Here is a 14,632-nt window from a genome sequence, read left to right on the forward strand (position 1 = left end):
AGGAAGTTGTCCGCTAACCAGAGAAATTCCGGATGCAACTTACCTTTCCTTTTTCCTATAGCTACAACACTAGATTATGAATTCTGCTTTACATTTTACGACCTACATGGTACATTTTCTATCTATATAAGTATCTGACTGGATGGCATGTAAATAAAGTTATTTCACTGTACCTCAGTACATGTGACAACAGTAGACCAGTGTCTACACCTTACCTGTGACCTTACATGTGACCTTACCTGTAGGTGTGTCCCGTAATCTCATTCCTGACCATAACACAATCCACCAGCCACTTGGCTAAAAGCCCCGAGTTGTCATGTCCAATCTGAACCGTTGTCAGTTTGCCCAGATTCTGGCACTGGAAGTGTGAAGAGATGATGTTTTGTTAGTCCCTTCAAAAGCAACATGCTCTCCAAGATACCCTCCCCTCCAGCCCACTCCTTCCCCTAACCATTCACCTCCATGCCCAAGGATATCTTTGTCCTGATCAACTAACTGCCATGAGATCTTGTCACGACATCTGAGCTCAGCAGAAGGAAAGACTCATGACTTCAAATTCCAGTAAACATCAGCAACATGAGGAGACGAGATGGGGAGCAACAGGACCAGAGATGGTAGATCAGCCTCCCCTCAGCTCTGGAGACGGGGAACTCTGGCATTGTCGGTGCAGTGTTTGTATCTTCACCCCGTGAATGCGTGGTGTTTCTCTGGGTGCTCCACTTCCCTCCCACATCTTCATAACATTAATTCACCATCATCAATTGCCCTAGTGAAGAGGTGAAAGGTCATATTTGCTCAGGGAGTTGATGTGAGTGTGGGGAGAATAAAATTGTGATCAGTGTGGGAGGAGGTTTGATGCCTATCGCAGATACGGTGGTGAAAAGCCTACTTCCATGATGTTTGACTAGATGCAAAATACTGGCAAGTTTATGGACTGTATCATAACCACATTCAATTCCATCAGGAATTTAGGTGAGTAAACCCCTAGCTTTTTCAAGGGGCCAAAAGCAAACAAGTCCCACAAACTACAGAGGTTTTTCCCTGAAGAACAGGTTATTTGGCTACGTGTGAATGCTGGGTGTTCTAATGTAGATTGGGGGGACCGCTGTGTTGAGCCTCTACATCGGTGAGATACAACGTAGATTGGGTACCGCTTTGTTCAGTACCGTGTCTGGTGTTCCCAACTTTCAGTAATTTCTCCCCCTCCCTTTTCCCTCCTTCTCCAATCCTCATTCTGGCTCCCCTTACTCCTTCCCTTCTCTTCACCTGCCTATCACTTCACTCTAGTGCCTCTCCTTTTTCCCTTTCTCCCATGGTCCACACTCCCCTCCTATCAGATTCTGTCTTCTTTAGCTCTTTACTTTTTCCACCCATCACCTTCCAGCTTCTCACTTCATCCCCCTCCTCCCCACCTTCCCTGGCTTCACCAATCACCTTCCAGTTTGTACTCCTCCACCCCCACCTTATTATTCTGACACCTCCCCCTTTCTTTCAAGTCCTGCTGACCCAGGGACTTGGCCCAAAACATCAACAGTTTATTCCTCTCCATAGATGCTACCTGACCTGCTGAGTTCCTCCGGCATTTTGTGTGTGTTACTGTGCACACTGGGACTCTCCAAAATCAATCCCATCTCATATGCACCATTTAAACAGAATGATATGCCAGTGGCTCATATTCCATCCACCAGCTGCTCCCATGGTTTCATGTGACCCTAATCAGGGGGTTTAAGGGTGACCTGTAAGCTAGCGGAGGGAAGGAGTGCCTTACACCTCCTTTGGTAGAGATGTAGCTCTAAGCTGCCACCAAAGGTCAAAGAGGTGGGAGAAGCATAAAGGGGGGCAGGAAGTAAACAGGAGGGTTTGGGGGTTGTCGAGCTGGAAATTTCACAGCTTGGCCACTTGCAGATGAAGACACGGCTGTGAACAGCAGATTAATTTCAGGGAAAATAAAGGCAACAGAAATGGAGACGGCTGGGAGAGCTTCAGGACAGGAAGGGATTTCAAGGACAGGGATGATTCTGAAAAGGTGAAATTTTTAAAACGTTGCTGGAGTTATTCTGGGTGGAACGTGCAAGTGAAGTAACAGAGCTAACCGTCACACACCCACCTCAAATGTCATCTCCAAGAGGTTCTTGGGGACCTGCATCACCCCAGTGCCTCCCAATTCACCTGACACACTGATCCAAGGATTGGAGGTGGTGATGGAGTTACTCAGCTTTTTGATGGGGATTATGACTGCTCTGTATGGGATCACTGTGGGAAACAAAAAGCAGAGATCACTGTTAAATCAAAGATAATTCCTTCTCTTCTCGCTCATTTTCACCGTATTTATACTTGAAACTGCTTTTGCGCACAAGGCTTGATGGGTAGCCTGTCTCTGAATCCTAAAGTTTTGAGATGAAGTTGTATTCCTTGACACAGCACTGTGACTGTCGCCCTTGCTCTCCCTCCAGAGAAACCTTTCAACAATCCAGCACCTTAACTGCCCTCTCAAAGGAATGCAGGAAGACACTGGCACCCAACACTTTCAGTAAGAGCTGAAAAGTTCCTCCAGCCCAAAAACTTAAAACAACTGCTCAAAAACAGATCGTCAGTGTTGAGAATACGAAGTCAAAGATCAACTAATCCACAAGGCTCCCTAAGCATTAATGTTCAAAGTTCAAAGTAAATTTATTATCAAAGTATGTATATGTCACCATATACTACTCTGAGATTCATTTTCTTGCAGGTATACACAGTAAAACAGAGAAATACAACAGAATCAATGGAAAACTACACAAAGACTGACAAACAACCAATGTGCAAAAGAAGACAAATTGCACCAAAATAAATAATACTGAGAACATGAGTTGTAGAGTCTTCGAAAGTGCGTCCATAGTTTGTGGAATCAGTTCAGAGTTGAGGTGAGTGAACCACACTGGTTCAGGACCTTGATGTTTGAAAAGTAATGATTATTCCTGAACCTGGTGGTGTGGGACCTAAGGCTCCTGTACCTCCCTGATGGCAGCAGCAAGAAGGGAGCATGGCCTGGATGGCGGGGTCCTTGATGATGGATGCCGCTTTCTTGTGACAGTGCTCCTTGTAAATGTGCTCAATGGTGGGGAGGGCTTTGTCTGTGATGGAGTGGGCAGTGTCCACCACTTTTCCGTTCATGGGGATTGGTGTTTCCATACTCGTCCATGATGCAACCAGTCAGGATACTCACCACTGTACATCTATAGAAGTTTGTCAAAGATTTAGATGACATGCCAAATCTGGGCAAACTTCTGAGACAGTGGAGGTATTCTTCTGTCTTCTCTGAGACAAGCTTTCCACTTTCACCTTTCAATAAGAATACAGTTTTTCTTGTCCTGTCTAATTCTCATATCCAAAGTGGCAGCTTAATGATTGTCAACTGTCAAAGGGAGTGAGGTAAGTACTTGTTCATACTGTACTGATGAATTACAATGGTTTTGTTGGACATGCATTTAAGGTGAGGGTAGGGAAAGTTTAAAGGATTTGTGTGGGGCAAGTTTTTATTTACACAGATGTGTGCAGGTGTCTGAAACATGCTCCCAGGGGTGGTGGTGGACACAGATGATAATGATAATAGACATGAATAAGCAGGGAATGGAGGGACATGAACCATAAACAGGCAGAAGAGATTTAGTTTAAATTGACATCATGTTCGACACAGACATCGTGGACCTTAAGGCCTGTTCCTGTGCTGTACTAATTTACGTCCTATCAAACGTTAAGGAACCTGATCCTTTCTCTTGTCAAGGTTCCCCTGCTAATTTAGATTGGACATATAATTACTGTGTGTACTGTTGTGGTTTGGATTGTTCAAGAAAAAGCAAAAAAATTACTATTTTGTTTTGCAATAGGAAAGCAAATCTAGCTGGAGTTATTGAAAGGTGGAACTCAGAGGGTCAGGCGCATCTACAAAGGGAAATGGACGGTCAAGATTTTGGTAACCCGCAATACTGAACTGTCCGTTGCCCTCCATAGATGCTGCCTGACCTGCTGAGTGCCTCCAGCGCTTTGCCTGTTGCTCCATATTTCAGCATCTGCAGTCTCCTGTGTTTAAAAGATGCAATCTAATTTGGTTTGCTCCAGCACAGGGAGATTCTGCAGCTAATTTGTACACAATAACCTCCAACCGACAGTGAGTGATAGTGACCATATCCATCTGTTCTGCTAAGTGTTGGTTGAGGGGCTTCACCAAGAAAGGAGACAAAGCAGACTGTGGTAACCACATAGCGGTCTCCCTGCCATATGCTGCAGAGGAAGTCCTCCTGTTGCCAAGGTTCTGCTCCCCAAATTGCAGTATGGATTCCCTCCATCTAGGGGCATAATAGACTTGTTCTGTATGATGCATCGTCTCTGAGGGTAATAGAACATAAGAAATAGGAGCAGGAGTCGGCCATCTGGCCTGTCGAGCCTGCTTTACCATTCAATAAGATCATGGCTGATCTGGCCTTGGACTCAGCTCCACCTACCTGCCTTTTCACCATTGCTCTTAATTTCCTTATTATGCAAAAATCTGTGTCTTAAATATGTTTAAAGAGGTAGCCTTTGTCGCTTCCCAGGGCAGAGAACTCCACAGATTCACTACTCTCTGGGAAAAGCAGTTCCTTCTCATCTCTGGCCTAAATCTATTCCCTGAATCTTGAGGCCACGTCCCCTACTTCTAGTCTCACTTACCAGTGGAAACAACTTCCCTGCCTCTATCTTATCTAACCCTTTCATAACCCTTTTATATGTTTCTATAAGATCCCCCCACCCCTCATTCTTCTGAATTCTAGTGAATATAGTCCAGGTGAATCAATCATTCCTCATAGGCCAACTCACTCATCTCTGGAATCAGCCTGGTGAATCCCTTCTGCACCACCTCCAAAACTAGTAATTTTTTCCTCAAGTAATGGAGATCAGAAGTATATGCTGTACTCCAGGTGCAGCCTCACTAGTATCCTGTACAGTTGCAGCATAACCTTCCTGATCTTAAATTCAATCACCACAGCAATGAAGGCCAACATTCCCTTTGCCTTCTTGATAACCCGTTGCACCTGCAAACCAACCTCTGGGATTCATTCCCCCTTCTCATCTTCCAATGGACCCATATCACCTTTTTTTAGTTTATGTAATGATGAAAACGTTTATTATCTGTCTTTATATTCTGTGCTGGAGGAAGCAGTCTCATCTACAGTACTTTTAAAATATGGGGTAAGAAATGCTTTGCTGATAAACCTTTCTCACTTACTTTCTTTAAAATTCCTTTTGAACAGGCAGCTGAATTCCACTATACTTTTGTTTTACTGTTCACTCTGCCACAGAGTTGCTTTGAACATAGACACTCCAATCTTTCCCCTACCACCCCCCCGCCATATCTGAGAAAGGGGCACTGGCCCAAAATGTTAATTGGTTTCCCTTTCCACGGATGTTCCTTCACTAGTTGAATTCTTCCATCATTTCTGTTATTGTATCTGACAAGAATGGTCCCTGAGAAAAATCCTTCTGCCATCTCAGCGGCCATCTCCCAGTGACAGCAGATATGAAATCCAAGACCAAGATCTCAACCACAGCGGCAGTAAATGCTGCCCTCCTGCGTGCTTCTGAGACATGACCCATCCAGATCAGGTAGCTCACAGCACTGAAGAGAGATACAACTCTGCTGTCTCCACAAAATCCTCTGGTAGGAGAAGGGAACCAATACTAGTGTCCTCTCCCAGGTCAGTGCCCCCAACATTGAGGCCTTAACCACACTCATATTGCTTTGGGGCGGGGTGGGGGGGCTGCAGCTGACAATAGACTTCTGAAACAGGCATTGTATTTTGAGCTCAGTTGGAATAAGAGATTACTGGGTGGAAAGAGAAAAAATTTAATGAGGTTCTCAAACTCTTCTTGCTGAAGTGCAACATCTCACCAACTCATGGACAGTCCATGGGTTATGACTTTTCAAGGACAGCGTTGAGAACCTTGAGTACATTCAGGTTCAAGCATACAGAAGCCCAATGCAAATGGCAGGAAGAGCAGACCACCTCAGTTACTCACCCATCAATCAACTTGGCCCAGTGTGGCCAAGTCTGGGGATCTCATATCAGCCTTTTCTGCTACCTCAGAAACAGACTGGTAACAAGTTACCTCAACTGCAAAGTGCTGCTTGGAAAAAAAGAGCTTGAGGGGTGATTGTTGGCCAGGACATCGGGGGCAACCTCTTTGAGCATCTGAGAGAGTAGGTAAGAGTCTTATTAGAAACACTACTGACAAAGCATCAATCCGTCAGCACATGTGTCAGGCTGAAATGTTACGCCCAGATCTCTGTACTATTGAATGCATTGCCACATCTTTCAAGAATGTAAACTGTTTGGTGCAAAAATGGTTCTCAGAATTAACCTTGGGATTATTTTCAGTCCAGATGTGCATTGTTTCCACTTACTGATGGTTGTGAACACACTGGTAAAGCAGAAGTAGTCCACAGCATTGAGCGACAGCAGGTGATACAGGAATTGTTCCTTTTCCTCCTCACAGCGTAGGAAGGCGTAACGCTTGTATAGCTTCCTGTTGAGAGGAAATGGAGACATTCAACACCAACTGAATAATTAACTCCTCTGATTGCAGGCCGATTAAAATGTACAGAGTGCCTCCAGTGTAGCGCAATGGCCCAACGTGATTCAATGGAACACTCAGATAAAATTTGCATCCACACAAGTAACCAATAGGTCAGTCAAAGAAATTGAGAGAAATAGTCATACAGAATGAAAACAGGCTCATCATCCCATTGAGATTACTTTGACTATCAAATACTAATTTACACTAATTCAACACTGATTTCATTTTATCCTCCCTGCAATCCTATCAACTCCCTATCCAGGTTTACAAACTAGGAACAATATATAGTGGTCAATTAAACTACTAAGCCACATGTCTTTGGAACATTGGACATCTGTCACAGGGAAACATGCAAATTTCACTCAGAGAGGACTCTCACTCTAATAGTTACTACCTCTCAACCATCAAGCTCTTGAACCAAAGGAGATAACTTCACTCAATTTTACTTGCCCCATCATTGAAATCTTCTCACAACCTATGGACTCATTTCAAGGATTCTTCATCGCATGTTCTTGATATTTATTGCTGATTTATTATTATTATTTCTTTCTTTTTGTATTTGCACAGTTTTGTTGTCTTTTTCACACTGGTTCAATGCCCAAGTTGCTGCAGACTTTCACTGATTCTATTATGGTTATAGATTTATTGAGTATGCCGGAAAGAACATGAATCTCAGGGTTGTATATGGTGACATATATGTACTTTGATAATAAATTTACTTTGAACTTTGAACTGAGGAACAGGATTGAATCTGGGTCACTGTAGTTCTGAGAGAGCCGCTGTACTAACTGTGCCACTGTGCTGGCCCAAAGGGAGCAGAGAGAAAGAACCGGGGTTAGGGATGGAATTTCAGGTCAGCGCAGGGCAGCTGCAGGTAATGGTAGAGTAGTTGGAAATGTAAAGCTGTAGGGATACAGGGAGAGAAAGGGTAAGGATTGGATGGGGTTTGAAATTTACTTAGAACAACATTGTGCCTATAATTTACATGGATCAATTAAAGATAAAAAGAATACAAAAAAGGCTCACATCTTCACACTCCCATTTCTCTGTTCTCACATCAGTAATTGCAGTTTACCCTCAAATGTGTGAATGGTGTTATGCAGGACAAGGAGAAGAGCAACAATACACGAGTCAGTATTCACATCCTTGTATTCTGATAATGAACAGTGTGTTGTATATACTATCATTTTTTGACATTATATGGAATGATTAAAAACATTTGGTTAGTGAAATTTGGATTTCAATGAGATAAACTGCGGAAATGAAATCATTTGTAAATGTAAGTGAGTCTGTAATCTTGACAACTAAAACCTCCTTATTCTAAAGTACGATAAACCTCTAGTCACTTTTCTGAATGGGTCAGATCTAGAGGAAGAAAGATCAAGGATGGAGTGAATAGAAGAGGAGCCAGACCAAAGCTCAGCACAAAGTGTCTTGGCGGCATCCCCACTCCAAACACTGGCACCAGCTAGACCTGATAATCACAAGACGTCGTCACCTGAGAAACGTGCTCATGACTCGCTCCTTTCAGAGTGCCGACTGCGACATGGCTCACTCTCTGGTTTGCTGCAAGATCAGACTTCGGCCGAAGAAGATGCACTGCACCAAGCCTCCAGGCAAGCAGCGCATCGATGCCAGTAAGACACAACACCCAGACGGAGCTGCAGAGTTCATCAAGTCACTGGAGGATGCTGTCCTTGCAAACCCACCAGAAGGAGATGCTCAGCAGAGATGGGATTCTCTCAGGGACACCATCCACAGCACTGCACTCAAGGCCTTCGGGAAGAAACGGGGCAAGACACAGGACTGGTTTGAAGCGAGCTCAAGTAAGCTCACCACTGTCATCGAGGTGAAGCGTGTTGCACTACTAGAGCACAAACGCCACCCCACCCAGGCAACACTGCAAGCGCTAAGGACAGCAAGAAGCAAGGCCCAGGAAACAGCCAGATGCTGTGCAAACCAGTACATGGGTATGTGCAAACTGGGAGCAAGCAAGGGCACAGACTGCCTCCGGTATTCACTTAAAGAACATTGAGTAACGCAAGGAAGTCCTTATGTTTGCACCGTAATGCTAAACACTTACAGGTGTATTCCTCTAGGATCTAGTAAGGTGAAATTCCTGTTTGCTCTTTGTTAAGTATTGAGGTGACAACTAATTTGCCGTTTAACGGGTTTAATTTTGCATGACATAGGGTAAACTGAGGCGGAGATGTATTTCCCATATTTTAGGTCACCAGTGAAAGAACGGAGTCTGGCAAATCAGGCAGGGAAAAATTATATTTGCAAACAGGTTTTTATTCAGCCAATGAATGCGAGCCAGAGATGGTCGTGCAAGCAATTTTCAGAAGGAGGGGACCCAGAACTGTGGATAACCTTTACAGAAAGTTAACAGACACACTGAAAATGGAGATATTCTCTTAGGTGTCATACTGTTGTCTGCTATCCGTATTAGCGACTTGGATGAGAATGTCAGTGACATGGTTAGTAAGCTTGCAGATGGCATCAACATTGGTGGTGTAGTGGACCATAAAGAAGGTTGTTACAAAAAGTGGGCCAAGGAGTGGCAGATGGAGTTTAATTTAGACAAATGTGAGGTGTTGCACTTTGTTAAGTTTAACCAGTGTAGGACATACACAGGGCCCTAGAGAGAGCTGTAGAACAGAGGGGGTTAGGAATACAGACACATAGTTGCGTGAAAAATGGGGACAGGTCAGCAAATGCAGCATTTGGCATGACTTCCTTCATCGTTTACGGCACTGAGTACAGGAGCTGGGATGTCATATTACAACTGAACAAATCATTGGTGATCCCCAACACAGTGGTGTCAAGAAAACAACCTCTCCCTCAATGTCACAAAGACAAAGGAGCTGGTTGTGAACTACAGGGGGAATGGAGACAGGCTAATCCCTATTGACATCAATGGATCTGGGGTTGAGAGGGTGAACAGCTTTTAAGTTCCTCGGGATACATATCACTGAGGCTCTCACATGGTCTGTACATACTGGCTGTGTGACGAAAAAGGCACAACAGCGCCTCTTTTACCTCAGACGGTTAAAGAAGTTTGGTGTGGGCCCCCAAATTTTAAGAACTTTCTACAGGGGCACAATTGAGAGCATCCTGACTGGCTGCATCACTACCTGGTATAGTAACTGTACCTCCCTTAATCGCAGGACCCTGCAGAGAGTGGTGCAGACAGCCCAGCACATCTGTAGATTTGAACTTCCCATGGTTCAGGACATTTACAAAGACAGGTGTGTAAAAAGGACCCGAAGGATCATTGGGGACCCGAGTCACCCCAACCACAAACTGTTCCAGCTGCTACCATCCGGGAAACGGTACCGTAGCATAAAAGTCAGGACCAACAGGCTTCAGGACAACTTCTTCCACCAGGCCATCAGACTGATTAATTCATGCTGATACAATTGTATCGCTATGTTATATTGACTGTCCTGTTGTACATACTATTTATTATATGTACGGGGTCTTTCTTTTTTTATGTTAAATTTAAAATGGCTTCTTTGTTACGTTACACTTGGGAATGCTTCTTTGTTATGTTAAATGCTGAGAAAGTCTCTAGCTAGACAGTTGCTTGGGTTATTATAGATAGCAGGGTGCCATTAGCCAATGGGTGGTCATGTATTGTTTTGATTTTGGATATAATGCTGTATCATATGACTGTGGACGGGGTTTTTGGCGGGGAGTTGGAGGAGAGACGGGGAGGACGGCGGATGTGTGGAAAGGCTCCGGTCGATCACTTCGGGTGGTCCCGAGCCGTGAGTCGACAGGATCCGGGTGGTTGTCAGGAATCGATTGAGCTCCAACGGTTGTGTGCGAAGAACTTGGACTTTGAAAAGTCTGACACCTTTTTTTTCATTACTTCCTTTTCTGTATCGAATTTATATTAATGTCATAGAATTAGTAATATCTATAAAGTGTACTCGGTAAAACGTACTGGGTGTGCTGGCTGATGATTGATGCTTGGGATTGATTCAGGCGGCAGTGGTGCAGCAACCGACTCAGTGGGAAGCGTTCAGGCAGGTGCTGGGCGGGATTTCCCCTAGACATATACGAGCCAATATAACTGAGCGTTACAAGTGGGGACTCGTCCAGGATTTGGATTTTCGGTAAAGCTGTATAGTAGTGCTAAGATGGATCGAGGTAAGATTGTAAGTTGGTGTGAAATAGAGGATGAATCATGCGTGCATGCTAAGTGGGGCCGATTATCGCATTCTGGCAGATGTACTGGTGCAAGGATTGAGTTTGTTTAAAGGTATCGGGCAGGTAGAACTTATAGCTAGAAGGGGTGGGAAAGAACTGGAGTCCAGCTGGATGTTGGTTCGGACGAGTGCCGACATCATGACTTTGGAACTACCAGCGATAGTCCACGTCCAGGGGGAGGAGGGGCCGTGGGGTCTCCACACCCTCCTGGAGGACGAAAGTGAGGAGGTGCCGGAGGAGGAGCTAGATGAGGCCCCAGGGGAAGTGCCAGTAGCCAGGGGTGGAGGCGTGGAGTAGGAAGGCTGGGCCAGGCCCCGTCCCCCAGTTAGGGATGAGACCTCCGAGTTAGCGGCTGCCATTACCTCCCTGGTGAGAAGGGTTGAGAGGTCCCGTCCGAAGCTGAGAATTTTCTCAGGAGTCAGTCCCACCCTGGAAGGGGAGGACAAATATGAGGCCTGGATTGAGAATACATTCCAGTTGTTAGAGTTGTTAGAGGTCAGTTTTGGATGAGGAAAAGAGACAGTGATTGGTGGAAAGCTTAAGGGACGGGGCGGCCAGTGTAGTCCGCGAGTTGAGAGCGAAACGCCCTTCGGCTTCCCTGTCGGAGTGTTTGGACGCTTTGGAGGAAGTGTTTGGACTGTCAGGAGATCCCTGGCAACATTTAGCGGAGTTTCAACAAATGGGGCAGAGAAGAGGGGAAAAGCTCTCAGAATACATTTTTCGGCTGGAAGGGAAGCTTACGGGGCTGCAGCGCCGAGGAGTAGTGAAGGCGGACGAAGTGGCGAAGTTGAGGATGAGCCAGATACGTAGCTGTTCCCGGGAGGATCACAGGGTGGCTTGGAGTATCCGGCAGTCATATAAGAGGAGCCCCCCTCCATCATTCGGGCAGCTGATTAGAGAGGTGCAGGCGAAGGAGAGTGCTTCGGGCCGAACAGGGGGCTTGGACCCCTGGAGACGGTCTTCAGCAGTTCAGGAGGTGGTAGCCGGGTCGAGATCAGAGAAATCCAAGGGGTCCCGGGGGGGCGTACTGGGAGGAGAGAGGCGGCGGGTAGCGGGTGCTATAACTGTGGGAGCGAGGGGCATTTCCGGCGGGAATGTGAGTGGCCGGGGGTGTGCTACAGCCGTGGGGAAGCGGGTCACTTGCGGAGGGATTGTGAGAGACGAGATGCCCGAGGAGGGAGGGCCCCCGGGCCAGTAAGAAGGGAGAGGTGTTGGGAAACTTAGGAGAGGCTCAGTGAGGGAACGGACTGGAGTCTCAGGAGGAACACGTTCCCAGAAAACAGCTATGGAACCCCAGAAAGTACAAGCCCAAATTCTGGGTGGACTGGTGGGACCCTGTTCCAGCGTGTCCCTACGGATAGAGGGAATCTTTGCGAAAGCCATCCTTGACACAGGATCGCGGGTTACCTTACTGTACCGGTCGTTCTACAACAAATATCTGGAGCACTTGCCAGTAACCCCGTTTAATACACTGGAGATTTGGGGCATAGGTGACGGTGATTACCCGTACGATGGATACCTGCCAGTGAGATTGGGATTCTCAGAGGGCGATGTGGGAGTGTCGGAAGCTCTTGAGACGCTGGTGTTGGTCTGTCCGGACCCGGTGGAAACCGGTGCTGCTGCCCTGCTAGTGGGGACTAACTCCCCTCTGGTGCGACGGCTCTTGGGAGCCTGTAAGAAGAAGGTGGGGGGGGGGGGGGAGAACTTTCTGGAGACCCTCTCGGTACACCCAGTGTTCCGAGCCGTGTACGAAGGAGTGGGTGACCCCCAGGGGCTGGATCCTGAGTGCAAGCGAGGGACGGTGTGGTGCGCTCAGGCGAGGCCTAAGGTGATACGGCCAGGGGAGGCGGCATTAGTGATGGAGACCCCCAGATTCCCCGGATTACCACCGGGCAAGGCCCTGCTAGTAGACGCCCCAGTCGACCTGGAAGGAGTGTCCCGGTTCCCGGCTGGGGCGCTGGTGAGACCTGAATTACAGAGGCGCTCAGCTGTACAGGCACGGCGGATGGGGGTGATGGTAAGGAACATAATGGAGCGGGAGATCACCTTTAAGCACGGGATGCCCCTTGCGCACTTGTTCCCGGTTACGGTGATGTCTAGCACCCCCGTGAGACCCATGGGAGGAAAACTGTCGGAGAATGCGGGGCTGACCCAGGAGGCCTTTAATTTTGAAGACTTCCCTGTACTGCCGGAGTATAAGAGCAGGCTGGTGGAGAAGATGCTGAAGCTAGGAGACGTCTTTTCTCAGGGCGAGTTTGATGTGGGATGTTCCAAGAGCACGCGTCACACTATCCAGGTGACAAATGACACCCCGTTTAGGGAGAGGTCGCGGCGGTTGGCCCCAGCAGATGTGGAAGATGTGCGGCAGCACTTGTGGCAGTTGAAGGATGCAGGGATTATCGCAGAGTCCCGAAGCCTCTATGTGTCCCCCATAGTGGTGGCAAGGAAGAAAAATGGGAAGGTACGCATGTGCGTGGACTATAGGACCCTGAACCGGCACACGGTCTCCAGGGTGGAAGACGCATTGGCCTGTTTAAGTGGGGCGCAGTGGTTTAGTGTATTGGATTTGTGGAGTGGGTATTACCAGATTCCGATGAGTGAGACTGATAAAGACAAGACGGCCTCTATCAGCTCCCTGGGATTTTTCCAGTTTGAACGAATGCCCCAAGGCATATCGGGGGCCCCAGCCATCCTCCAGCGGCTCATGGAGAGGACAGTGGGGGATATGAACCTGCTGGAGGTATTGGTGTACCTGGACGACCTGGATCTACGTTGGAGGAACATGAGGAGCGGCTGCTGAAGGTGTTGAGTCGGCTGAAGGAGGAAGGGTTAAAACTTTCCCTGGATAAATGTCAGTTCTGTAAGGCATCGGTCAGCTATGTTGGGCACATAATCTCGCGAAATGGAGTGGCCACTGATCTGGCTAAGATAGCCGCAGTAACCACCTGGCCGAGACCTCAGAAGGTGAGCGCCTTACGATCACTTTTGGGGTTTTGCGGATATTACCGGTGATTCGTGAAAGGATATGCGAAAATGAGTCACCCATTGAACCAGCTGTTGTGTGGTTATCCACCTGTGGGGAGGAAGAGGAAGGGAGACCGAGGGCCGGAGGTAGAAGGATACTTGAGCCGGGGGGAGCCTTTTGGCTCGGGGTGGGATGCTCAATGTGAGGAGGCGTTTCAGTCTCTAAAAAGGGCGCTGACACAGGCCCCAGTGTTGGCTTTTGATGATCCCCCGAAGCCGTATGCTCTACACACTGATGCCAGTCTCGAGGGTCTGGGGGCTGTCCTGTACCAGGAACAGGGCAACGGATTGAGGCCGGTGGCGTTTGTCAGCCAGAGCTTGTCGCCATCTGAGAGAAACTATCCCACTCACAAGCTGGAGTTCTTGGCGTTGAAATGGGCGGTGGTGGACAAGTTGAGTGACTATCTATACGGGTCCCAGTTTGAGGTGAGAACTGACAACAACGCCCTCACTTATATCCTGACCTCGGCGAAGCTGGATGCTACTGGGCACCGGTGGTTAGCAGCCTTGTCTGCCTATGAGTTCAGCCTGAAGTACCGGCCGGGGAGTCGGAACATCGATGCAGATGCCCTGTCTCGTCGGGCACATGACGAGTTGGGCACGGCTGAGGAGTGGAAGAGTGTCCCTGCCCCGGGAGTAAAGGCCATGTGTCAAGTTGGGAGCGATGGGGAAGCAGGAGCCCCGATGGGGCCGGATCGGGCAGTGGATCAATTGGGGGCTGACGGTGACGCGCTGCCCACTGTTTACTGTAATTTGACTGCTCAGAGGAACAGCAGCTGCCGGAGTTGAGCCCCCAGGA

The 14,632-nt window shown here is 47.6% G+C and overlaps 1 protein-coding gene and 1 long non-coding RNA gene across 12 annotated transcripts in view; one reads left to right on the top strand and one right to left on the bottom strand.

The window, feature by feature from the left end:
• The window catches only part of LOC140202734 (DENN domain-containing protein 5B-like), a 301,107-nt gene that overhangs the window by 24,284 nt on the left and 262,191 nt on the right, over nucleotides 1-14,632 (bottom strand). For all 11 annotated transcript variants that reach the window (XM_072267984.1, XM_072267990.1, XM_072267985.1 and 8 more), the window contains 3 exons: nucleotides 6,419-6,540; nucleotides 2,108-2,253; nucleotides 240-358 (listed from right to left, as the gene is read on the bottom strand). In XM_072267984.1, coding sequence (XP_072124085.1) covers nucleotides 240-358; nucleotides 2,108-2,253; nucleotides 6,419-6,540 — 387 coding nt within the window. The remainder of the gene's footprint in view (nucleotides 1-239; nucleotides 359-2,107; nucleotides 2,254-6,418; nucleotides 6,541-14,632) is intronic.
• LOC140202735 (uncharacterized) overlaps nucleotides 1-14,632 on the top strand; it is a 60,611-nt gene that overhangs the window by 14,728 nt on the left and 31,251 nt on the right. The window lies entirely within an intron of this gene.

Source organism: Mobula birostris, chromosome 9 (genome assembly GCF_030028105.1).
Source record: "Mobula birostris isolate sMobBir1 chromosome 9, sMobBir1.hap1, whole genome shotgun sequence".
Taxonomy (NCBI): Eukaryota; Metazoa; Chordata; class Chondrichthyes; order Myliobatiformes; family Myliobatidae; genus Mobula; species Mobula birostris.